At 36.8% G+C, this 26,877-nt stretch overlaps 1 protein-coding gene across 1 annotated transcript in view; it reads right to left on the bottom strand.

Annotated features, from left to right (window-relative positions):
- Window positions 1-22,892, bottom strand: part of LOC127448270 (RNA-binding motif, single-stranded-interacting protein 1-like) — a 95,097-nt gene extending 72,205 nt beyond the window's left edge. Inside the window, exon 1 of the mRNA XM_051710680.1 lies at window positions 22,657-22,892. Within this exon, the coding sequence (XP_051566640.1) occupies window positions 22,657-22,725 (69 nt within the window). The 5' untranslated portion in view covers window positions 22,726-22,892. The remainder of the gene's footprint in view (window positions 1-22,656) is intronic.
- Between the last annotated feature and the right edge of the window lie 3,985 nt (window positions 22,893-26,877).

The raw sequence follows: 26,877 nt of genomic DNA, 5'->3' as shown, positions 1-26,877 counted from the left end.
TATGACAATTAAGATGTCTAATTTCTGTGATGCATGCATTTTGTAATTCTTCATTATTCTGAAATGGTGACTTTCATTACTGTTATACAGTTGATTGATGTACATTATTTGTAAAGCAACCTTAGGCTTTACTAAGAATTTTCTCCTGGTATAAGGAATCTAAGGAAAATGCTTTATGGATTTGGTCAAACACCATTTTCAGGATAGCTGCAGAGACCTGTTAATATATAGGAATGCAACATATTAGTTAAATATATATATATATAAATTATTAATATTAGTATTAATATTATAACATAAAATTATAATATTAGTTAAAAATATATAGTTAAGTATAAGTATTAGCATTTGGCAGATGCTTTTGTCCAAAGCGACTTACAGTATATTCAACTTTAATGTATCAAAACTTGTCATTGCTTGAGTAGTCGACCTTAAATAGCCTACTATTGGAAAGCTGACATTTGTGAAGTTTGACAAATTAGTTTCACACTGCAGGACAATTTAAAAGGAATATTCCGGGTCCAATACAAGTTCAGCTCAGTCAACAGCATTTGTGGCATAATGCTGATTACCACAAAAATTAATTTTGACTTGTCCCTCGTTTTCTTTAAAAAAAGCAAAAATTGAGGTTACAGTGAAGCACTTACAATGGAAGTCAATGGGGCCAATTTTTAAAGGTTTTTAAGGGTTTAATGGCAGAAATGTGAAGCTTATAATTCAATAAAAGCACTTACATTAATTCTTCTGTTAAAACTTGAGTAATATTTGCGCTGTAAAGTTGTTTAAATCTTTGTTTTTACAGTCGTTTTAGGGTTTGTTGACATTACATAGTCATGGCAACAAAGCTATAAAATTGGATATAACTCTACACAGAAAAGGTTAATGTGGCAGGGCAGAGGGTGGGCCGGGTCGTGATTCCGCACACCCGGCCCCTAATAAGGCTGATTAAGCCCGAGAGGGATAAGGCCGACCGGAGACGGCAGTGCGACAGAGAGAGAGTTACAGACAGCTGTCCGACACCTGTGTGTGTTTGTCTTTTTGGTTAAGTTTATCATTAAACTATTATTTATGTTATCAAGCCGGTTCTTGCCTCGTCCTTTCCATCGAATGTGTTACACTGGTGCCGAAACCCGGGAAGGACGAGGGATGCGCCATAGTAGAGTCCTTGCCACTACCATCCACCCCAATGGAGCAGCCGCGGCCATCCGCCGGGGGACGGAGGAGACCGGCCGCCTGAGAACAGAGGAACTGTTAAGTGTAACAGTTAAATTGGCCTGGTTGTTTTAGAAGCAAGCTTTCCAGTAGCTGGTCAACTAAATAAAGTGAAGCTTTCGAGCAGAATATAGAGTTAACATAACAAAATGTACCATCCTCCATCGTGGACTCCAACAACACAGAGTCCAGGGCACTCTCCCTCCCATTGCTCGCCAGTCTAGTGCGATAGATTGCGTCCATTTGGTCGAACCACTTCCACTTTCTTCTTTTTGAACCACTGCTGTTGTGGTCCATGATGGTTCTGTAGTCACTTTTAAGTTTTTTTAACTTTTCCCTTCACTGTTGGTAGGTCTGGTGGTAGCCGTGTGCGGCCAACAGCTGAGACACTTCCTGAAAGACTTTTTCGTTAAGCGTCGTTTCGTTCGTCGCTAACGAGAGGAATGTCTGCACCTCGTTTATTGACCACGGTGTGGTTTTGCACACAGCCATTTCTTTTTACAATTCGAAAGTTGCGTGAACAAATGATAATGCTATCACTGTTGCTAACTTTAAAACTAGCGGGTTGATGTCCCATGTCGCAAATCTAGTGACGTTGGTAGTGACGATTCTCTCTGACCAATCAGTGATCTGCAGGGTTTTGACATCACATTTAGTATCGGCTCGGCTCGGCTCTCTTGGAACCTCGACTGAGGTGGTACTAAAAAAAGTATCAGGTACCAGGTACTATCCACAGTGGAAAACCCCCAAAACGCGAGCAGAGTCGAGTTGAGCTGTACCGTGCAGTGGAAAAGCCCCATAAGTAGCCTGCAGTAAGTAGTGTGCTGTGTGCATGTGATTGAGGAATGCGCAGGGTAGAAATTCAACTGAATTTGCATTAAATCTGGTTGTTTTAACCAAGATTATGCTGCAAGATGTTTGTTTTTTTCGACTACATTTAAGTTCCCTGTTATAGGCTAACTTGCAATTTTGCAAATTTCCAGTTTATTCCCATTATTTCCCGTTAATTCCCATATATTCCCGTTAATTCCCATGGAAAGTTTCCAACTTTGAAAATTCCTGGAATTTTGCAACCCTAGTTGGAACACCAGCACACCCACATGTTGTGGACCACCATACAAAACACAACATACAGTATGCTGGTGCTGGTTGTGTGTGTGTGTGTGTGTGTGTGTGTTTTCAGTTGGGATATATTTTCCTTTTATACATTCATCTAATTGAAAACCTAAAATCTTAATATTAATAAACAAAAAATGTCTGTGGCCACATTATACATCAACTACCCATTACATTTTATTTTTTCAAACACCATGCAAACAAGTGATGTCATCTGATATACAGTATAAAAACTCAGTTCTCATAGCACATAAAATCTCACTCTCTCTCTCTCTCACACGCGCAGAGGCTCTGATGAACATGTCGCACATCCTCAAATCTAAACACTTCATTTCCTGTTGTCTTCTTAAATAACTTGCCCTGAGCTCATCATTTTCTATTTCAGCCCGCTGTTTTGAATAAAAATTAGATTGTGAACTGAAAACACCTTGTGGTATCAATAATCCCCAGCTATGACAAAGTGTGCTGAGACAGCAGTCTTATGGTCGATAGTTAGAATGTAAATAGGTCATTTACATTCACAGAGTGCATGGAGTCAGATCTTTGCCCTTGGAAATCCGCTCCTTTCCTATTTGTGACAAAAATCACGTTGGAAAACATACAGGTAAACTACACAATTAGAAACCGGGTCTCTAAGACTATGATCTTGTGTTCGGATTCAAAGCAAACAGAGTGAGACTATTTTAGAGGACCCGAACTAACTGTTGTATAAACTTATACATAGTAAAATTATTGATGTTATTGTTTAAATGAATTCTATGCTGTTTTGCGGTAATTTCCATATCAATCAGATTAAACTGGTATAAATATATATATATATATATATATATATATATATATATATATATTATTCCTTGTACGATGGCCAGCAGTACTTCTTTCGGTCATTGATCAACCCTATCCCCTTGTGATTTGAATTCAGATTCGCGATCTGACTTGTGAAACAATCGTTCAGGGCCTAGTTTCCAAATAACAACTGGTTAAGACCGTTTTCTACAAGCGATTTTAAGAACGTTCATTATTTTTTGAGTGCGTTTCCTTCATGTTAACTGCACTTAACAAGAACTTATGAGGCTTTAAGTGCTACTTAAGACAGTCGCTGTCCGGCTACGTGTAGTACTGAAAAGTTACTGTAGTGCTGCTTGTAATTGTAACTTCATTATATTTGTACGTAACTTTCAGGGCCTTGTTTCCCAATAACGACTGGTCTTAGTGGTTAAGAGCATTTTCTACGAGTGATTTTAAGAATGTTCATAATTTTTTCAGTGCGTTTCTTCATGTTAACTGCACTTAACATGAATGTACGTGGACATGCTTTAAGTGCTACTTAAGAGAGTCGCTGTCCATAAACGTGAAGTGCTGAAATGTGACCGTACTGCTGCTTGTCATTGTAACTTCATTATATCTGTGTGTAACTTTATGAATATTTTTAATTTACCATGCTAGAAATTATAAAATATATTTTCACATATAGCACCTTTAGCTTTCAGAGAGGAAGAGGAGACAAGGAAGATGAGCCAATATATGGACAATTTTCATGCATGGCAGCAAGTCATTGACGTATTTGATTTTAATTTATCCTGATATCCTGATATATCCTGATATTAAAGTCTCAGCACAAAGTGTAGCTAGGTATTTAAATTGTATAACCTGTAATTTTGCATGTGTCCTGCAGGAGACTGAATAAGTCTGAGTCCTTACGATGCTCTTAGCGCTGCACGATTACTCCAGAGCACTCGTAAATCTACGAGCATTTTCATGTACTACTTAAGTTACGATGGCTTTGGGAAACGGGCTGCAAAACTAAGATGAATTGTAAGATGGATTCTATCATCTATTAGGCTTACAATGCTTGTGGGAAACGAGGCCCAGACCGGTTTTCTTATCATTTTGTCATTTAAAAAAAATCGAATTGATCAAAAGTTTCAACTCATTTGCCAATCGGACATCAGACAAAAGTATTCATTTTCTCTTCAAATATAGTGAAGTGAAAAGTCAGAAGAAATATTTCGGCTTTTGAAAATGGATGGTTGGATGGATGGGACAGAAATATTTATACTTGAGTAAAGTAGAAATATTCAAAAACTGTACTTAAGTAGGGGAGAGCGGGGCACAAACTAACACGGGGCTAGTTGTAACACACATGGTGTAAACTTTTCCACACCCACTCAAAAGATGAAACTATATTTGTTTATTTGTTGCCATAACAACGCTGTGCAGAGAAAAACATGCAGCAAAAAAAAAAAAAAAAAAAAACACTTTGGAAATATTGCCAAAAGTTCATTTACAGTAGCAAAAGTAAAAATTCACATGCAAGTTCATTTTCATCTCTGTTTTTAGTGTTTATTTAAAATGAGGAAAACTTTCATTTTAATCTCCAATCTGTTAGCTAGCGTCTCGCATAGTCTTTTCATTCTTAGCTTGCCGACAGAAGCGACTAGCCAGGTTTAAATCCCAGTTGTGCTGGCGGGGCACGTTGTAACACTGCATTGCAATGTACCCCAATTAGAACAAACTATATGCAAATCCATGCAGTCACATATTGTATGTAATTTACACGAATGCACTATTTCAGCCAATGCTGTGGCATGGTCAAGTGTCAAAATTACTGCTATAATATGACAGTTAATAAATGGCTTTTATTGACATAATATTTTAGTTTATCTTCTATATATTTTTATTACATAAGATACAGTTGGTAGAGGGGGATTTTAAGCTGTCATATGGTCATGTTACAATGTGCTCCTCAACAGGGCTGTGCACCATATAGAATTGAATGAAGAATCCCAATTAAATTCCAGTTCAATTCCTGCATTTGGATTGAATTTGAATAAAAGAAGTACAATTAAAATAGAATGAGATTCAAAGAAAGCCTGTTTTTTAAGTTTTTAAAAAAAAAAACACTTAACGCATTTTTTTTTTTATGTTATCATATCATATGCATAACAAATAGGGTATTTCTAGAAATATTACACTATAAAAAATCATATATTAAGTAAACCTGAAAAAGCATTGAAAGGTGTACTAATTCTACTTATACTATTTTTTATTTTATTTAAAAAAAAAAAAAAAATTATTCATTTATTTATTTGCTTGGTAACTTTCAGGAACAAATAGCAGGGAGTTGGATTCATGCATGTATTTGAAATTAAACTGGCCTACACAAAATGCTTATGTGGTTCAGTTCCATTTACCCTCTTCCCAGCATGCACTGGGGCATAAATAACATGGCTGCATTGTTTGGCCATTTGCATGGTTTTATTTACAGTACATTGTTGTTGTTGTTTCTGTTGTCACGATAGGTAACTTGTTGTTTTGTGATGTCAGAATGAATATGTTTCTCAAATAAAATGATCAATTTGTTGATTGCTACCCTTGTCATGTTTAATGTACCAAGTGTCGATGTCTTTTTAAAATGCTTTATATGTTTGTTTGTTACTTAATTTAAATAAGTATTTGTTAAATCTGTAAAATGAATATGTAATATGTACAGCTAATAAGTAAAAGTCATGGCAGGTAGACATTCTAAGTTCAGTTAATTTAATTAAAATGAAGTGGATTAATTCAACTAAATACAAAATGTTTACGTTCTACAAACATTAAGAATTAAGAAATAGTATAGTAAGAATAGTAAATATAATAACTTGTAATCATGTTTAAAATGCCACCTATATACATTTGTATTTCATTTATTTCACAATATTGAATATATGTTCATTTTATGGACCATGCTGGAAGAACACTTGATTTTCAGGAATGCTTTAATTTGTTCAATATATTAAACAATCAAGAGATTCAAATTTTGAATTTATTTTCATGATGTTATCTGAAAACAATAAGGTGGACCATTTCTGGTGCTGTACAGCAAAAATAAAATCTTTTGATGGCTATGTTAGTTTTATTTTTTAATTAATTAATTAAATGTTTTTCTTTTTTTTCTTTTTTCTTTTTAGAGAGAGAATTGTTGTTGTCTTTAAGTTACAAAAAAATTAATTATACCTATAAGGGAATAATTTAGCATTCTTGGTCAAAAATAAAAACAATTATTTGTCACAAAATGTGTCTTCGACTAATGAAATTGTGTAGTATGACTGTGTTGAATTTCTTTGAATTGCAATTCAATAAATTCCACCTCCTATCATTCCCAGATTCCAATTCAAATTCCTGTGGGGTGTCAATTCAAACTCATGAATCAAATGGGAGTTCATTCTGAAATTCTGAATTTTGCACAACCCTGCCCCTCACCTGTTACAACATGCCCCACATGTGGGGCCACGTTCCATGTAGATGGTGAAAAAAGTATACACTGTATACCCGGAACAAGATCACATAATTGTACAAGACATAAAAATATTTGAAATATTTCTTAAAAAATATTTTGAACCCCAAGTACAACATACAAACTTAAGAGAACCAAAAAGTGTTAGTTTGTGCCCCGCTCTCACCTACAGTCATTTATAAAACTATAATCTTCACATTTCTGCCTTTTAACCCTCCAAAAATTGGCCCCATTCAATCCCACTGTAAGTGCCTCATTGTAACCTCCATTTTTGCTTTTTTTGAAGAAAAGGAGGGAAGAGTCCAAATTCATTTTTGTGGTAATCAACATTATGCCACAAATGCTGTTTATTAAGCTTAACTTGTATTGAACCCGGAATATTCCTTCAAACAAGCTAAATAATGATATATTTGAAATGTTAAAGATGATTTCTCGATGTTAAAAAACGTTCTCTTATCTCAGTTTAATATGCAGGGGCAACTATAAGTAATCCACCTGTAGGTTGATTCCTCCAAAAGCTGTAAACACCGTGGCTCTGCAGTGCTTTCAAAACATCGCTGGCCCAACAGCCCAACCAACTCAACAATGCATCGGCTATGGGACAGGACTATCCGTTTGCTGTTTATCGGTTTATTTTGGTACTGTGTTGGGACGCCACATCATATCTAATGTAAAATCTGGGTTGTGAAGCGAAACCAGTTAAGAACCATTGGTTTAGAAAACCAAGGATGTTTAAGAAAATCCAGGAGCTTTAACCTACACGGCAGCTAAGAGGAAAGCAGGCCACAAATCAGTCCTAAATGATTCGTCTGACATGATACAGCTGTCCTTGCTGCGTGTGCAGAGAAAATAAATGAAGAAGAAAGCTTTAGCCTCCCCCACAGGCTACCAAAGCTGCTATATATCACTATTACCTGCCAATGTGCAAACACACACATGTGCATCACTCCATGCACACATATACTGTATATACACATGCACGATTTTCTGTTTATTCAAAGCATCTTATAGTGAAATTAAAGGTATACAGTTAATCAGTTTCTGTGTTCCCTGGAAATCGAACCTATGACCTTGGTGTTGCTAACATGTTAACTTTTTTACACTCTAAAAAGTGAACTTTCATTATCATCAGTTTTACTCAATCCTCTCATGTTCATATTATTAAAAAAATGAATGTACCCAAGGGAACTTAAAATAATTTGATTCCATTAAAAACAGTGTCTTGTCAACTTCAACCATTTGCATTGGGACAACATGATACATATTTTTAGTTCTAGTTTCTTACATGGGACTCGACGGGGAGAGTAAATGTTAAAATTAAGTGTTATTTTATGAGTCTTTGTGCAAGATGAACATAAAGGGGAGACTTGTTAGTGTTTGAAGTTTTTTTTAAGTTGAGATTTAGAAGAATTTCTGTTCTGTTGTAGTTTTGGGGGTTACCATCATGGTGAAGAGTGGAGCTTGAGCTGAAGTTAAGGACCAGTACATTTGGAGTATTTTACATATTGCTTTATCCACTGAGCAATTGCTGTGCCAACCACTACCAAGTTAAACTCAGTAGTGCTTCCCACCAGCATGTCTTTAGCACACTGAAAAAAAAAGTGTAAGTGGGATTTACTTTAAAAAAAAAAAACAAAACAAAAAAAACTTGTCCATCCAGAAATTGCTAGTAAATTTAACAGACCATATTTTCAAATAAAGTTTACTTTGCAATACTCTCTTTCAAGTTAATTTTACTCACTCTTTATTTGTACATTTTGCTCAAGCAGTGTAGCCCTGAATTAAGCCATGCTTTTAAAAGTGTACAACATTTCAATGCTTTTTTCGACATAATCATAACCACATGACACACGGAAGCCTTCAGGGAAGTTTAATGCATGCTATGCATCTATTAGACACCATCACCTTGCTTAAACGGCAGTAGAAACAATATTCAGAGCTGCGCATGTAGTCCTGAACAATTCGTGCACAAAACACGATGACGGTAACAATCAACAGATAATTACTTACCAGATCATAAACAGGTAATTATGCGGAGAAAATGAACTCCAGGCTTCACAAAACAAGAAGTTACCAAACATAACAACAAAATCAACAATAAAAACGGTGTAAATCAACTTGAAACAGTGAAACCATGCAAGCCAATGAATTCTTCAAGCCTGGTGCATGCTGGGAACGCCAGCTCCGAAAAGTAAAATTGACTCATTTTATTTACCTGTGAAATTTACTCAAATTAGCAAATAATTATGACAAGATTTTCTACTTTAGGACTGATACATGATGACACATTGCAGAGATAACAAACAATCATAAATAATATTTATTTACAAGTTACATTTTTAACCTTGCATTCATTTTTACATTTGGAGTAAAAATGTAGAATTTACTTAATATTTTCAAGTTCATGCTTAAACTGACTTATTCAGTGTAAAATGTGCTTAATCTTTTCTGCTATTTTTACTTCTCCACAAACTCATTTTTTCAGTGCATACAAACATTTCCTGTCACTAGCTAGCATATCATAAAAAATAGTTTTATTTGAGTTATTTTGACATGTTAAAGTTTGTTGGGTTCACTTGATTCAGTCAGGTTGCCTCTACTTAAAGTATTTAAGTTGGAATTACATGGTAATTTTAATTTATGAAAACTAATTTCAAACATGTGGAACCCCTGTCCATGATTGAATCAAGTTCAGCCAAAGAGTTATTTTTTTAAGTGTACATTATGTCCCTCAACATCCCATTGTTAAGGGCAAAGTATACTGTGTCTTTCTGCGTCTAAACTTTGTCGTCAGAACAGTATGCACAGACTGTCTGTGTGTGGCCCAGTTTATCTGAACACACAGACAATCCATGTCTGTGAATGCACCTTGTGTTGACTGTGCTAAAGAATATCACAAAGTAATTGCTGAACACGTCCGTATGGTCTCGCGGTCAGAAGAGTATACTTTGAAAGGCAAGAGCGCTCAGCATTTGTGGCATAATATTGATTACCACTGATAATAAGTTTGATGTGTTTTTAGTTTATTAATAAAAAAAAAGGGAAAAACATTTTAACATTAAAATGCACACTGCTTTTCAGGTATAGCCACAAGTAGACACAGTTGCTCACTAACTTTATCTGTGAAGTTATATCCAATATTACGTTACGTTGTTACACCGCTATGTAATCTGGAGAACGCCATAACACTCTAAATTCAAGCTAACATGTATAATGTTTACATCTTGTGGCTATACTTTGTGTATAACTGTGCATTTTTAAATGTTTAAATGGACTGGCCCCGTTTACTTCCATTGTAAGTGCCTTACTGTAACTACAACTTTTGCTTGGACGAGTGGAAATCATTTTTTGTGGTAATCAACATTATGCCACAAATGCTGCCGATTGAGCTTTAAGACACTTTTTCTAATGTCTATTCTGTGTTTTACACATTACACATTGAATGCCTTATTTGGGGGCTTTTCTCAGCAAATATTGATATATGCAATTATACAGTGCATCCAGAAAGTATTCACAGCACTTCACTTTTTCCACATTTTGTTATGTTACAGCCTTATTCCAAAATGGATTAAATTCATTATTTTCCTCAAAATTCTTTAAACAATACCCCATAATGACAACATGAAAGAAGTTTGTTTGAAATCTTTGCAAATTTATTAAAAATAAAAAACGGAAAAATCACATGTACATAAGTATTCACAGCCTTTGCCATGACACTCAAAATTGAGCTCAGGTGCATCCTGTTTCCACTGATCATCCTTGAGATGTTTCTACAACTTGATTGGAGTCCACCTGTGGTAAATTCAGTTGATTGGACATGATTTGGAAAGGCACACACCTGTCTATATAAGGTCCCACAGTTAACAGTGCATGTCAGAGCACAAACCAAGCCATGAAGTCCAAGGAATTGTCTGTAGACCTCCGAGACAGGATTGTATCAAGGCACAGATCTGGAGAAGGGTACAGAAAAATTTCTGCAGCATTGACAGTCCCAATGAGCACAGTGGCCTCCATCATCCGTAAATGGAAGAAGTTTGGAACCACCAGGACTCTTCCTAGAGCTGGCCGCCCGGCCAAACTGAGTGATCGGGGGAGAAGGGCCTTAGTCAGGGAGGTGACCAAGAACCCGATGGTCACTCTGACAGAGCTCCAGCGTTTCTCTGTGGAGAGAGGAGAACCTTCCAGAAGAACAACCATCTCTGCAGCACTCCATCAATCAGGCCTGTATGGTAGAGTGGCCAGATGGAAACCACTCCTCAATAAAAGGCACATGACAGCCCGCCTGGAGTTTGAACAAAAGGCACCTGAAGGACTCTCAGACCATGAGAAACAAAATTCTCTGGTCTGATGAAACAAAGATTGAACTCTTTGGCCTGAATGGCAAGCGTCATGTCTGGAGGAAACCAGGCACCGCTCATCACCTGGCCAATACCATCCCTACAATGAAGCATGGTGGTGGCAGCATCATGCTGTGGGGATGTTTTTCAGCGGCAGGAACTGGGAGAGTAGTCAGGATCGAGGGAAAGATGAATGCAGCAATGTACAGAGACATCCTTGATGAAAACCTGCTCCAGAGCGCTCTGGACCTCAGACTGGGGCGAAGTTTCATCTTCCAACAGGACAACGACCCAAAGCACACAGCCAAGATAACAAAGGAGTGGCTCCGGGACAACTCTGTGAATGTCCTTGAGTGGCCCAGCCAGAGCCCAGACTTGAACCCGATTGAACATCTCTGGAGAAATCTGAAAATGGCTGTGCACTGACGCTCTCCATCCAACCTGATGGAGCTTGAGAGGTCCTGCAAAGAAGAATGGGAGAAACTGCACAAAAATAGGTGTGCCAAGCTTGTAGCATCATACTCAAAAAGACTTGAGGCTGTAATTGGTGCCAAAGGTGCTTCAACAAAGTATTGAGCAAAGGCTGTGAATACTTATGTACATGTGATTTTTTTATTTATTTATTTATTTATTTTTTATAAATTTGCAAAGATTTCAAACAAACTTCTTTCACATTGTCATTATGGGGTATTGTTTGTAGAATTGAGGAAAATAATGAATTTAATCCATTTTGGAATAAGGCTGTAACATAACAAAATGTGGAAAAAATGAAGCGCTGTGAATACTTTCCGGATGCACTGTATGCAATTAATCAGCGTGTCATGTAAGTAACTCGATAAAATGTTGTAATCTAATGGCAGCCTTTGTAAGAATCTTTCCCGGCTAAACAGCAGAAGCTTTTAAACTTTACTGCGTCTAAAGCATACACGTTAAAGTGAGCATGCAACTGGCCTGGACTGCATTCTCCTGCCTTCAGCTGTAACTGAGAAACATTCAGTTTCCTTCCGTAGATGCACAGATCTTTTCTGACAACTTCCTCCACCTCCTTTCTCTTTGCTGTCTCGCTTCATTTGCACTGTGTAAACAAAAACATTTTGCGATTTCTGCATTGTTGCCCTACCTACCTTCCTGCCTCGGCTATTGTGCTCAAATTGAAGGCTCCATCTTCTCGCCGGAGGCCACATCGTACATGCAAACAGCAGCAGCTGCAAGTTTGTTACTGCTTTGAAAGCAGTGTGTTTACATGTGTGTACATCTGTCGCACAGGAAGACGTTCTCTCTCTCAGCTACTCCGTGAGAGAGAGAGTATGGATGTGTGTAGGGCTGTTTGGATTACTAGCTTGCTACTTATACTGCCTACTATTTTTTTTTTTTTAAAGCGCAAATGAAGCAAAATGCCTTATGTAACGAGCGCATTTCATCATGGGATACAGTATACTGTGCACTTGTGTGCTCTGTTGAATACTGCACATTTCGGCATGTAGTACGCCATATTTCATGTTCATATCTCATGTTTATATTTCCAAATAAGTTGATTTTGTTCATTTACTGTGAAATATTGATCATTATTACATGGCTCTCTTGAATAGATGACTCTGATTGGACACTTGCAGCATTCTGCGGTCAAATATTGTTGTATAATTACAGCTAAACAAAAATAACCGTTGTCCCAAGCAACGATTTTCTGCATAGCTACTGTACATAATAAAATTATTTGAACTCAAATCAATTTTTCAGACCTATTCGTTTATTTATTTGGTAGCTATGTAATAAGCTGGGGTCCTGATCACTTTTTTAATATTTATTTTGCTAAAACTTTATATTTAGCCATTAGGCATTTAAATTACATGTATTTATTAGAAGTTATTTTTTGACCAGCTGATCGTACATTATCATTTCTCTCTCTCTCGCTCTCTCTCTCTCTCTCTATATATATGTATATATATATATATAATTTATTTTTAAATTTTTCCATTATGTGACATTGGAAACTGCTATCCAATTTAGCGGATTTCATTTTCAATTAAAAAAAAAAAAAAAAAAATATATATATATATATATATATATATATATATTTTTTTTTTTTTTTTTGTTTGTTTTTTTTGTTTTTTTTGAATCACAAGAAAAAAGAAAATTGCAACTTAGATTTTGTTTACTGATTTCTTTATTAATTATTGGTTATGGTTTGTTTATTCACAGACTTGCATTAGCAATGGGTTTATTCAGATTTAGTGCATGGTTTACGAACTTCAAATTGTGATTCATGATTTAGCAGGGTTTAAAAGGGTTGAAAAGATGAGAGTACTGCAACTGAAAACATAATTAAATTAGTCAAAATATGTAACAAACTAATCCAGGAAATTTCATCAGGACAAACATTGCCATCTTGACAGATCTTTGTCTGAAAAAAGTCAGAAAATGTCTTGGATTTTGAAGGTTATATAGGCCTTGGATAGACAGACAGACAGACAGACATGCAGATCAACCCTGTGAATATTTCCTAAGTGTTTAATTTGGTCGAAATTGGCTTTGCACAGAAAGGCAAGACTTGGAAAGATGCTCTGAGAGATTTGGTAAAATGAGATCCTATAGTCCTATAGACTATAATCTGACTTGTATATTTGCATAAAACAAAACAACTTTTTGCGTAACACTCCTGGGGCCCATGCATGTCATTTAAATATTTACAACATACTAGACATTTTCTCCAGAGTATATAAAGAGACTGGAAAATATTGCTCATTAATGACAAACGTGTTTTATTGAGCATCTTTTTTGCATCAAAACCTGACAATCACAACATCAACAGTGCTGATGTCTTTTGAAATATTCATGTGTAAACTGGTTATCTGCTGAAAATTCGTTTTTTATCATTTGCTTTAAGGGAAAGACAGTGAGACTGTCGCAAGTCAGTTGCAATACTTTCATAAACTCTCCTCTGGAGATTATATTACAGTCTTTATTTCACAGACAAATCAATGATTAAATTGAGATTTTCCTCATTAAAACGTCAGTACGCCTTGTTTCTATCATTATGACAGTACGAGAGGGCGGTATGACCAAAATCTTAAAGCACAGTATGAGTAATTTTGTATCAAAGCAACAGCATATATCAAAATATTTTAGCAGGAAACTCTAAAATAATGAAAAATGATTTATATTAGCAATGCACCAATACAAAATTTGTGTGCTGATACTGGTTCAGAATGATCTCACAGTGAAATCGTAAAGAGTAGGTTGACTTTTCTTTAACTGAAATCGGTCTGTGCTTACCGAAATTTGAAACACTGCCCCCAGTGGCCAAAGTGGTAAGTGTTATTGGACATATGTGCATCTGTGAGCGCAATTTTCTGCGGTGAAATGTCCACAGAGGGGCACCAAAAGCGAGTTGTGAAGCGAGTTGTTTTCAGCTGTACAGGCTGTAATACAGTGAAGGGGAATACATATTTTATAAACTGTACCCTCCAACCCAAACCCCAAACCTAACCATCAGTGGAGTAAAAATTTAATGTTAGAGGAAAAATAAAACCTCAAAATCACACTCATCACTAATTATGCGAACGCAATTATTTCCTGGTTTGAAGATAGGATCTGAAATTGGGTCTCTCACTCTGCTGACACAATGTGCTTGTAGTCGTGCCACAAGGGAAAATAAACACACTGGAGCCGATGCAAAAATGTCTGATATAGGAGATCAGATCCTAGGGTACCGCAACGCTCGGAAAACCAGAATCTGCCGATACAGATATTTATGCTACCTTGTTTCAAACAACTAATAATTAATTACACAAGCACGAGTTATAGGCTAAATGTCCAACACGATTTTCTGCCCCTTTGTGGCAGGAAATTATATATAATTATATTATATTTTTAAACGATAGTGCATAGAATTGCTTTTATCAGCAGATACCAATGTTTGGTGGATGCTGCATCTGTAGTTTACAGTTGTGCTCAAAGGTTTGCATACCCTGGCAGAAACTGTGAAATTTTGGCATTGATTTTGAAAATATGACTGATCATGCAAAACAACTGTCTTTTATTTAAGGATAGTGATCATATGAAGCCATTTATTATCACATAGTTGTTTGGCTCCTTTTTAAATCAAAATGATAGCAGAAATCACCCAAACGGCCCTGATCAAAAGTTTACATACCCTTGAATGTTTGGCCTTGTTACAGACACACAAGGTGACACACACAGGTTTAAATGGTAATTAAAGGTTAATTTCCCACACCTGTGGCTTTTTAAATTGTAATTAGTGTCTGTGTACAAATAGTCAATGAGTTTGTTAGCTCTCACGTGGATGCACTGAGCAGGCTAGATACTGAGCCATGGGGAGCAGAAAAGAACTGTCAAAAGACCTGCGTAACAAGGTAATGGAACTTTATAAAGATGGAAAAGAACATAAAAAGATATCCAAAGCCTTGAAAATGCCAGTCAGTACTGTTCAATCACTTATTAAGAAGTGGAAAATTCGGGGATCTCTTGATACCAAGCCAAGGTCAGATAGACCAAGAAAGATTTCAGCCACAACTTCCAGAAGAATTGTTCGGGATACAAAGAAAAACCCACAGGTAACCTCAGGAGAAATACAGACTGCTCTGGAAAAAGATGGTGTGGTTGTTTCAAGGAGCACAATACGACGATACTTGAACAAAAATGAGCTGCATGGTCGAGTTGCCAGAAAGAAGCCTTTACTGCGCCAGTGCCATAAAAAAGTCCAGTTACAATATGCCCGACAACACCTTGACACGCCTCACAGCTTCTGGCACACTGTAATTTGGAGTGACGAGACCAAAATAGAGCTTTATGGTCACAACCATAAGCGCTATGTTTGGAGAGGGGTCAACAAGGCCTATAGTGAAAAGAATACCATCCCCACTGTGAAGCATGGTGGTGGCTCACTGATGTTTTGGGGGTGTGTGAGCTCTAAAGGCACGGGGAATCTTGTGAAAATTGATGGCAAGATGAATGCAGCATGTTATCAGAAAATACTGGCAGACATTTTGCATTCTTCTGCATGAAAGCTGCGCATGGGACGCTCCAGCACGACAATGACCCTAAGCACAAGGCCAAGTTGACCCTCCAGTGGTTACAGCAGAAAAAGGTGAAGGTTCAGGAGTGGCCATCACAGTCTCCTGACCTTAATATCATCGAGCCACTCTGAGGAGATCTCAAACGTGTGGTTCATGTAAGACGACCAAAGACTTTGCATGACCTGGAGGCATTTTGCCAAGACGAATGGGCAGCTATACCACCTGCAAGAATTTGGGGCCTCATAGACAACTATTACAAAAGACTGCACGCTGTCATTGATGCTAAAGGGGGCAATACACAGTATTAAGAACTAAGGGTATGCAGACTTTTGAACAGGGGTCATTTCATTTTTTTCTTTGTTGCCATGTTTTGTTTTATGATTGTGCCATTCTGTTATAACCTACAGTTGAATATGAATCCCATAAGAAATAAAAGAAATGTGTTTTGCCTGCTCACTCATGTTTTCTTTAAAAATGGTACATATACTGTATTACCAATTCTCAAAGGGTATGCAAACTTTTGAGCACAACTGTATATACTATTAAATAACCATGTGGAGATGCCTATTTTTTTTTTTTTAGATAATACAGCAAATTAAATACTTTACAAATGAAAGGCACATAGGTGCCACATTCAAAGCCATTGTAAAATATCGATATTTGCACACCATTCACCGCACATTAACTGAACTCTAAATTAATGCAACCTAAAATATTAACTTGCAATGTTGCTTGGCAACTGTAAACAACTCCATCCCACTCTGTATTTCTCACATTACTCCACGTTTCTTCATCACTCTTACTTGTAAATAACATAAAGCAGTACTGCCCACTGATAACTGTGCAAATATATGTACGGCAAACTCTATACCAGTTCACATATTTCATACTGCCAAGCTCTACTCAACAATCAGTTATTTCCACAGCAAATCTATTTTTACACCATTTAGCATGAATAAATTATAATAGTTATAGTTTAGTTGCTTTCCATTGAGCTACATAATTCCTCGTCCATTGCATGTGTTCCACAGGAAATTCAGAATGTACTGTATTAAATACTGTATAGTGTATTACAATATATAAGCAGGAAATTCAATGTGAATTTTTTTTATATATATATTAAATAACCTTGTGGTCATGCCTATTTTTTGATAATACATCACATAAAATAATTTACAAATGAAAGCTACATTTCAAATTTTAATTGGATGAGCCCCATTCAGAGTTGTTTTTAAAAAGCTGATATTCGCACATCAATTGAATTCTTTATTTATGCAAACTGAATGGTGTGTTCACATCATGAGGAATTTCCATAATTAGTAGATTCTGACTTGTAAAATGTGTTCATGTCTTTGCATAAATTCTACTTCCAAGTTATAATCTCAGAATTCTATGATATCTCTGACTTGACAGTCGTGACGTCATGTAAAACAGAACCCATATGCCAGCGGCCTCAACAGTTAAAGGTGGTAAACACATAATATTTGTGTTTGATGTTATTATGCCACTGTTACCAGGAGCTCTTTCTTTGTTCTTAAAACATTTTGCGAAAGCATATAAAGGTGATTTAATAGATATGTAGCAAAAACATACTGTGCTGTAATCAACAACAACAACAACAACAAAAAGCTGCACATGGATCCATTGTGGCATTATGTGTTGCCACAGAAATTAGGGTTGTCACGATACCAAAATGTCAGTAGTTGGTACCGATACAAGTAAAATCTTGATACCAATTTCAATACCACAAAAAATAAATAAAATAAAAATAACAATAATACAAATAAAAATAGGTAATATGCCATTGAACACATTTCTTTAGCCTATTTAACAAGGTTAAATGTATCAATAAAAATAATAAAGTAAAACAATTGCTTTTCTATTTGCAATTCCATGGCACCATTCTGAGTAAATTCTAGAGACTGTTGTGTGTGAAAATCCCAGGAGATCAGCAGTTACAGAAATACTCAAACCAGCCCATCTGGCACCAACAATCATACCACGCTCCAAATCACTGATATCACATTTTTTCCCCATTCTGATGGTTGATGTGAACATTAACTGGAGCTCCTGACCCGTATCTGCATGATTTCATGCACTGCACTGCTGTCACACGATTGGCTGATTAGATAATCGCTTGGATGATTGTTGGTGCCAGATGGGTTGGTTTGAGTATTTCTGTAACTGCTGATCTCCTGGGATTTTCACACACACAAGTCTCTAGAATTTACTCCAAATGGTGCCAAAAACAAAAAACATCCAGTGAGCGGCAGTTCTGTGGAAGGAAACACCTTGTTGATGACATAACAGCGCCAACCCACACCTCAGATTGCTATTGTCATGTACGCTATTCCGTTCTGTGTTTTTCACCTCCGGTTAAGACGTTAGTTATACGGCCCAGTGTGATTATTAAAGCGCAAAATGCTGCGATTTAATTGTATAAATATATATTCTGCATGCGTTTTATAGTAAATGTGCGAGTAGAATCTCTGCGTTGCCATCTCGTAACTGCAGTATTTCGACAGGATGTAACACAGCATTAGTTACTTCCACTCTGACTTTTTACATTACTTCATGTTTCTTCATCACACTCTACATAACGTAAAGTAGTTCTGCCTTTTGATAACTGTGCAAATATATCATCGATGGTATAAATGGTATTGCACAACTGGGTTAGGTTTCTACAGCATATACCGTCACACTGGCCAGCCCTACTCGACAGCAAATCTATTTTTACCCCACATAGTCTTCATATATTTACCTACTCGTTTATTGAATTGCCTGTTTACACAAAGTAACAAAGCTGGTCTATTAACACCCGTCCAGTCCGTGTGGCTCTCATTGACATTGTCAGTAAAGCTGAAGGGCCCTTTAGAGATCTTCGCCTGTGTTTGTGAAATGGGTACTTAGCAGAATGCTGTGCCACCACGGTGGATATTATTATGTGCTGGTCCCTTATTTTACTCATGTCAAAAAGTTCACAGAATGCTATCATTGAAGAACAATTGGAATTCTTTCAGCTCTGCGCACACATAATGAGCACGCCGTGGCGCTGGTTAATTGTGTACATTCTGCTGCCAGGCAACTCTTCAGACTGTATTGTAAACATTGTATAGGACTTTTTAAGGCCCTTCACAATGGCCTTGTTAGCAGGCACTGCATGTAATGTCCAATGGCGGTTAATGCGCTAAAATCCACCCCTCGATCAAAGGCCCATGTTGACACAGCCAGCCCACCTACAAGCTAATGCTTCGCTTGGAAAGACTTGAACCAGTCTGTGAACAAACTGGTGGATTTTAATTATTATTCATGTCACAAATGATGCATTTTCGAACAATTATGCACAAGAGATAAAGCAAAAGCATGTCTCCCTAGACTCGCATGTTTAAATTGAATAAATTCGGTTATAGTTTTGTTGTTTTTCTATAGAGCTACATAATTCCTAGTTCATTGCATGCATGCATTCTGAAGGAAATGTAGAAGACAGTCATACTGTATTTTACACAATTACAGTTAAAAAAATACTGTAATGCAATGTTTTTTTCAAAATAAATCAGCATAAATTAAAGTAAAACAAATACTACCATGATATATAAATACATAAATACAACAGTAATGACTGTGTAGATTTTTTTTGCATTAAAGTAATGAGAAATGTAATTGTCATGTCAATAAAAATAATAATGCAAAACATAGACTCATTGTCTATATTCATAAAATACAGTAATTTTCTAATTTTCTTCCAATTTTGGTGAGAAATAGGACATATTCTTGCCAAATTTTGTGAGATTCACCCTTTTGACATTACAGTTAAACACTTTATCACGACCAAATATGCTCAAATTTAGTGCATCCAACATTTTAGTTGTCCAAGCTGTACATTCAACATCTGTACTAAGAGAAGAGCTCCTTATAAATGTGTTCTACCTCTCTGTCTTTCAAATAAAGACAAAAGCTGTTGGCTTCCAGCTTTGAGAGAAATCAAGCTGCCGTAATAAAAAAACAAACACACAAAATAAAACTGTTCGGCCTTCCTTCCCTGTCAAGGCTTATCTTACAAAAGCATCTCAACTTGTTCTAGTCTCCTACAAGGGCATGTGTCCAAAAATAACAAAGAAAAACAGCCACCAAGCAAAAAACAAAAAACAAAAAACAACAAAAAAAAAAAACACTGGAAATTTTTAGAACCAGAACTGTATGTCTAATCACAAAAAAAGTGATTTCTAACTTTGCTTATGCAGAAAGAAAGCCGCATGGGCCACGTTCACACTGCAGTCACCAACCTGATCTCATAGAATCATGTTATTATACCTACATTTTTGCTAAATGATTTTTAAGTGGCTTGTTGTATGTATCGCTGCAGTTTTCTGGTGAAATGAACACTAGAAGCGCTACAACAACAATGATTCACAAATCACGAGTAAAATGGCAGATTACTAGTTCATAAACACTTACTTTTCACCCTGTTTCTCACACAATGCTATCTAAACACTGAAAATCTCCACTGTTGCTTTCAAATCAAATGCACATTGCATATGTGTTGCGTGATCAAACATTATAGACGTCAAGCCTGCAGTTATTTTTTCAGAGGAGAAGATTATCAGTGAATAACAACTTAAATAGTGCAATAGAGGTCTTCATCTCACTCGTTTGTCGAACTCGACGAGTTCTGACAAACCGTTGGGTTTCCAGCCAGGTTTGGGTCGGTTTTTCAAGTTGGACGAGTTGGGGGTGTTCAAACACGCTTTTGTGTGCGTCTCTACTGTTTTTCTATACACTCTTAACATTTGACGGACGTCTCACTATTGCACTGAATCTCACTGTTTTTTTCTTTCAGAGTCTTGTGCAGGAGTGCCGTATTTTTAGACACCAAGTAAGATTAAACAGAACTTAACATTTTTATAAACGTATCTCGAAACAGCTTTGTGTTTCATTTGTTGTGCTGCATTCTGAAGAAGTTCAGGTTGCAAAGAGGACTTCATGTGACTGTGACTCATTTTAATGTGATATTTTATCATTTGAAGATCTATGTATTGTGCTATTTAGACTCATAGCTTACTGTGCACATTATTTGCTGCTATTTTGAGGAAATTTAATTGCAATAAACACTTTTTATTCTTGCGTCCCGACTCTTGGCGAAAACACCATTAACCATTTGTGAAACCTCATGGTTGACTGAATGATAAAAACGTGACCGTGCACATCCCTAGTTGACAGTCGTGGTCACTATGAACTGCCACTGAATGGAAAAGAGCTGCGTAAATATTCTTCAGAAAAGTTTAATTATAACAGCATATAAGTTTGGAACAACAAGAAGGTGAGTAGAGGATGACATAATTTTTGCTCTTGGGTGAACTAACCTTTAAAGGCATAGTTCACCCAAAAATGTAAATTCTCTTATCATTTACTCACCCTCATGCCATCCCAGATGTGTATGACTTTCTGGATTTTTTGGAGAAACATTTCAGCTCAATAGGTGGTGACCAAAACTTTGAAGCTCCAAAAAGCAGATAAAGGCAACATTAAAGTAATCCATTTGGCTCTGTAGTTTAATCCATGTCTTCTAAAGCAATCCAGTTGATTTTGGGTGAGAACAGACCAAAAATATAACACATTTTTCACTGAACATCTTGCCATTGCAGTCTCTAAGCACAATCATTATTTCAAGCTCGATTACACTTCCTAGTGCTTGACGTATGCGCAGAGCGCTAGAAGGGGCTAGGAAGTGTAATCGAGCTTGAAGTCAAGATTTATAGCGAAAAAATAGTTATACTGTGGTCTGTTCTCACCCAAAACCGATTTGATTGCTTCAGAAGACATGGATTAAACCACTGGAGTCTTATGGATTACTTTTATGCTGCCTTTATGTGCTTTTTGGAGCTTCAAAGTTCTGGGCACCATTCACTTGCATTTTATGTACCCACAGAGCTGAAATATTCTTCCAAAAATCTTAATTTATGTTTAGCAGAAGAAAGTAAGTCATACACATCTGGGATGTTATGAGGGTGAGTAAATGATGAGAGAGTTTTCATTTTTGGGTGAACTATCCCTTTAAGACATTAAACTACGCATTTGGAAAACAGCATGTTTTATAATGTGCCTAAATTGCATAACACATAAAAATCCTAGTTTCTGAAAAGAATACAAAAGAATGTATATAAACAAAAAGCCTTACTGATTTCTGCGGCTTTACACAATTACGTATTTTGTAGCTACAGCAAAACATTAATAACGTTTTCTAATTTTCAACGGGATAAAGTTGCATGATAAATTAACAAGTTAACAGGAAAAACGGGTCATAACAAACACTGTAGTGCTAAAGTTTACAGAGCTTTCTCTTCACCCAGAACACACGATGTCATGTCACAGGAATTCACGATGGCCGAGAACGGCTAAAATAAATAAATAATCATAATAACGCCATGAAACCGACATCCACATAGTTAAAAGCAGCACTTAATATAAAGCAGCAACGATTACGATACATATGGATTTGAATATTTATACTTTATATTAAAAAAAATATATTAAAACATCCGCCCGAAATCCCCTTAAGGTACAAACTTATAGCAGCGCTGACGCGCGATTCTCTCAGTGAAAAACATCAAATAACGCATAAAATAAGGCACACCGCAGCCTAATCTATATATAGCGATATAAAACTGAATTCTCGTACCTTGGCTTGCAGGTAAGGGGGGTAGTAGTAGGTATATTGGGGGTACATCTGCCTCCACACCTTGCCCATGAAGATCAGCTGTAAATTTAGACGTGGAAATAGCGCTCCTGTCCGACACTAATACTTTCCTTTCAGAGCTCTCGCCCAGATCTGCGCCCGAAACACGGAGAAAAACACGCGCAGACCGCTGCTGTCGACGTCCAGACGCGGGGACTGACTGACTGACTGACTGACTGGTGGGCGGCGGAGCTGCGGATGCAGTTGCAGTGGAGCTCCGATGCATTTACACTCTGAACATGAGACATGAAACTCTGAAAATCGTATTCATAAACAAGTGAATCAACTAAATACTCAATAGAATACTCATTCTAAAGCAAGCCAAAAGCCTAAGGATATTTCATAGGCTAGTAGGCCTGTTTGTAAACGTGTAAATGTTTTAGTATTTTTGCAGGCCTATGTGGTAAAAAAAAAAAAAAGATAGATAGACAGACAGACAGACAGACAGACAGATATATAGACAGACAGATAGATACTATAGATCAGAGGTGCCCAAACTAGTGCCAAATTTGGCCCGTGACGACCTTTGATTTGATGGGTGGGATAGAATATATATATATATATATATATATATACACAGTACTGTGCAAAAGTTTTAGGCACTTGTGAAAAATGTTGCATAGTGAGGATGTCTTCAAAAATAATGCCTTAAATAGTTTTCATTTTTCAATTAACATCATACAAAGTCCAGTAAATATAAAAAAAGCTAAATCAATATTCAGTGTGACCACCTTTGCCTTTAAAACAGCCCAATTCTCCTAGATACACCTGGACACAGTTTTTCTTGGTTGTTGGCAGATAGGATGTTCCAAGCTTCTTGAAGAATTCTCCACAGTTCTTCTATCTATTTAGGCTGTCTCAATTGCTTCTGTCTTTTTATGTAATCTCAGACTGACACGATGCTCAGTGGGGGGCTCTGTGGGGGCCATGACATCTGTTGCAGGGCTCCCTGTTCTTCTATTCTAATCTTTTCTATTTGCAAAAGTAATGTTTGGGAGTCTAACATTTATATTTCCTATTGACACACTAAAGCTGAAGATATACATAACTATCTCAAGATAAATGTTTTTGTGAAACATCTTATGTGCCTAAAACTTTTGCACAGTACTATATATATAGGACTGTGTACAGGTGCATCTCAATAAATTAGAATGTCGTGGAAAAGTTCATTTATTTCAGTAATTCAACTCAAATTGTGAAACTCATGTATTAAATAAATTCAATGCACACAGACTGAAGTAGTTTAAGTCTTTGATTATTTTAATTGTGATGATTTTGGCTCACATTTAACAAAAACCCACCAATTCACTATCTCAAAAAATTAGAATACATCATAAGACCAATAAAAAAAAAAAAAAACATTTTTAGTGAATTGTTGGCCTTCTGGAAAGTATGTTCATTTACTGTATATGTACTCAGTACTTGGTAGGGGCTCCTTTTGCTTTAATTACTGCCTCAATTCGGCGTGGCATGGAGGTGATCAGTTTGTGGCACTGCTGAGGTGGTATGGAAGCCCAGGTTTCTTTGACAGTGGCCTTCAGCTCATCTGCATTTTTTGGTCTCTTGTTTCTCATTTTCCTCTTGACAATACCCCATAGATTCTCTATGGGGTTCAGGTCTGGTGAGTTTGCTGGCCAGTCAAGCACACCAACACCATGGTCATTTAACCAACTTTTGGTGCTTTTGGCAGTGTGGGCAGGTGCCAAATCCTGCTGGAAAATGAAATCAGCATTTTTAAAAAGCTGGTCAGCAGAAGGAAGCATGAAGTGCTCCAAAATTTCTTGGTAAACGGGTGCAGTGACTTTGGTTTTCAAAAAACACAATGGACCAACACCAGCAGATGACATTGCACCCCAAATCATCACAGACTGTGGAAACTTAACACTGGACTTCAAGCAACTTGGGCTATGAGCTTCTCCACCCTTCCTCCAGACTCTAGGACCTTGGTTTCCAAATGAAATACAAAACTTGATCTCATCTGAAAAGAGGACTTTGGACCACTGGGCAACAGTCCAGTTCTTCTTCTCCTTAGCCCAGGTAAGACGCCTCTGACGTTGTCTGTGGTTCAGGAGTGGCTTAACAAGAGGAATACGACAACTGTAGCCAAATTCCTTGACATGTCTGTGTGTGGTGGCTCTTGATGCCTTGACCCCAGCCTCAGTCCATTCCTTGTGAAGTTCACCCAAATTCTTGAATCGATTTTGCTGGACAATCATAAGGCTGTGGTTCTCTCGGTTGGTTGTGCATCTTTTTCTTCAACACTTTTTCCTTCCACTCAACTTTCTGTTAACATGCTTGGATACAGCACTCTGTGAACAGCCAGCTTCTTTGGCAATGAATGTTTGTGGCTTACCCTCCTTGTGAAGGGTGTCAATGATTGTCTTCTGGACAACTGTCAGATCAGCAGTCTTCCCCATGATTGTGTAGCCTAGTGAACCAAACTGAGAGACCATTTTGAAGGCTCAGGAAACCTTTGCAGGTGTTTTGAGTTGATTAGCTGATTGGCATGTCACCATATTCTAATTTTTTGAGATAGTGAATTGGTGGGTTTTTGTTAAATGTGAACCAAAATCATCACAATTAAAAGAACCAAAGACTTAAACTACTTCAGTCTGTGTGCACTGAATTTATTTAATACACGAGTTTCACAATTTGAGTTGAATTACTGAAATAAATGAACTTTTCCACGACATTCTAATTTATTGAGATGCACCTGTATATGGCATTGATGCAGCTTTTCGTTTTTAATTAATATTTTTAATTGTTTAATTTGTATTTGTATTTTTGCATTACAAAAACTATAGCTTATTTGAAAAGTAGAGAGTATAAGTGATTTTTTTTTTTTTTTTAATGTATATGCGTACTTCAATTACCTTTACATAAGTGCTGTCTGAAAGTTCGCTCCATTGGCCATCCCAGATGCCACCCAAAAGCTTCACTATGATTGGCCAGCTCCAAAGTCGGAGGTGGGCATTCAATACCGCCAGACTGAACCTAGCTGGTTTAGAACGGAGCGGGAACTGAAGCAATGTCAAGAAATGACAGGTAATTAGGTGGACAGTCATCCGAAATGAAATATGACGTGAACGCGCACTATACATTGTGCAGCGTTTCATATCCGCGTGAACGCGACCACTGAAGCGCACCTGTGAAGCGGGCTTGATAAAGTCAGGTGAGGGAGCATTTCAATATAAACAACAGTTCAATTTACTCCAAACACAACACAACATTACGACAAGCACTATAAGTGAACAGACAAGGACTCTCAAAAATCCCCTTCTGCCCTGCCAGCTAGACAAAAACGGTAAAGCAGGAGCCTAAACTAATTCTTCATATTTCATCTTCTTATTCTGACTAAAACCCGTTTTGGGGTGTGTATAACATCTGTGTGCATCATAGTGCAATTCGCTTGTCAAATGTGAGGATATCTCATTTACTTGCAACTATCTGCCTAAAAACAGAGAGCTGCAAGTTTTTTATTAACCATAAGACACAATGCCATATTTCGGCAGGTTCTTAATCATAATCATATTTTGGAGTCAACGAAATGAATAGGCCTTTCAAATTTTTAATTTGCAGAAATGTGCTTCGTAGCTTTTATTTCCATTCTTAATGTAATGCATTCAGCCTTAATCCACTGCCTCTTAAGAAAAGAAGCAAAAGTACAATTACAGTTTTTGATATCACAACAGGAAAACAGTTTTAATGTCAAATTTAAGTAAGTAGGCTAAATGCATTAACTACGCAAAAACATTTTACAGCATTGTTTAATTGAATAATCCTATTACATTTTGCAGTCCCAGTATATGGTAATATTGAGTGAAATCCAGGACAACGTGTAGCCTAGGTCTATGATAAGAAATATCTTTAATATCTTCTTTGTCACAAAACAAAACTATATCCTACTTGATAGTATTACGTCATGCCATTGTATCTTCATCTCTCCAAAACGGCACAGAAGTACCATGTGTTCACTGTGAGGAGATGCACTGTTCTTAAAGAGACAGTAACCATGTTTTAAGATATGCTTACATTTAGTCGTTTAGCAGACATTTTATCCAAAGTGACTCACAAATGAGAAAGCAACACAACATACAAACAAATTATATTGAAATCAGTTATGTGCATTGTGCAAGTATAGAGGACACTTGATCATTTTAATTT

Source organism: Myxocyprinus asiaticus, chromosome 11, assembly GCF_019703515.2.
Source record: "Myxocyprinus asiaticus isolate MX2 ecotype Aquarium Trade chromosome 11, UBuf_Myxa_2, whole genome shotgun sequence".
Lineage (NCBI taxonomy): Eukaryota > Metazoa > Chordata > Actinopteri > Cypriniformes > Catostomidae > Myxocyprinus > Myxocyprinus asiaticus.
Note: the sequence above shows the minus strand (reverse complement) of the source record. Positions and strands in the feature narration are given on the sequence as shown.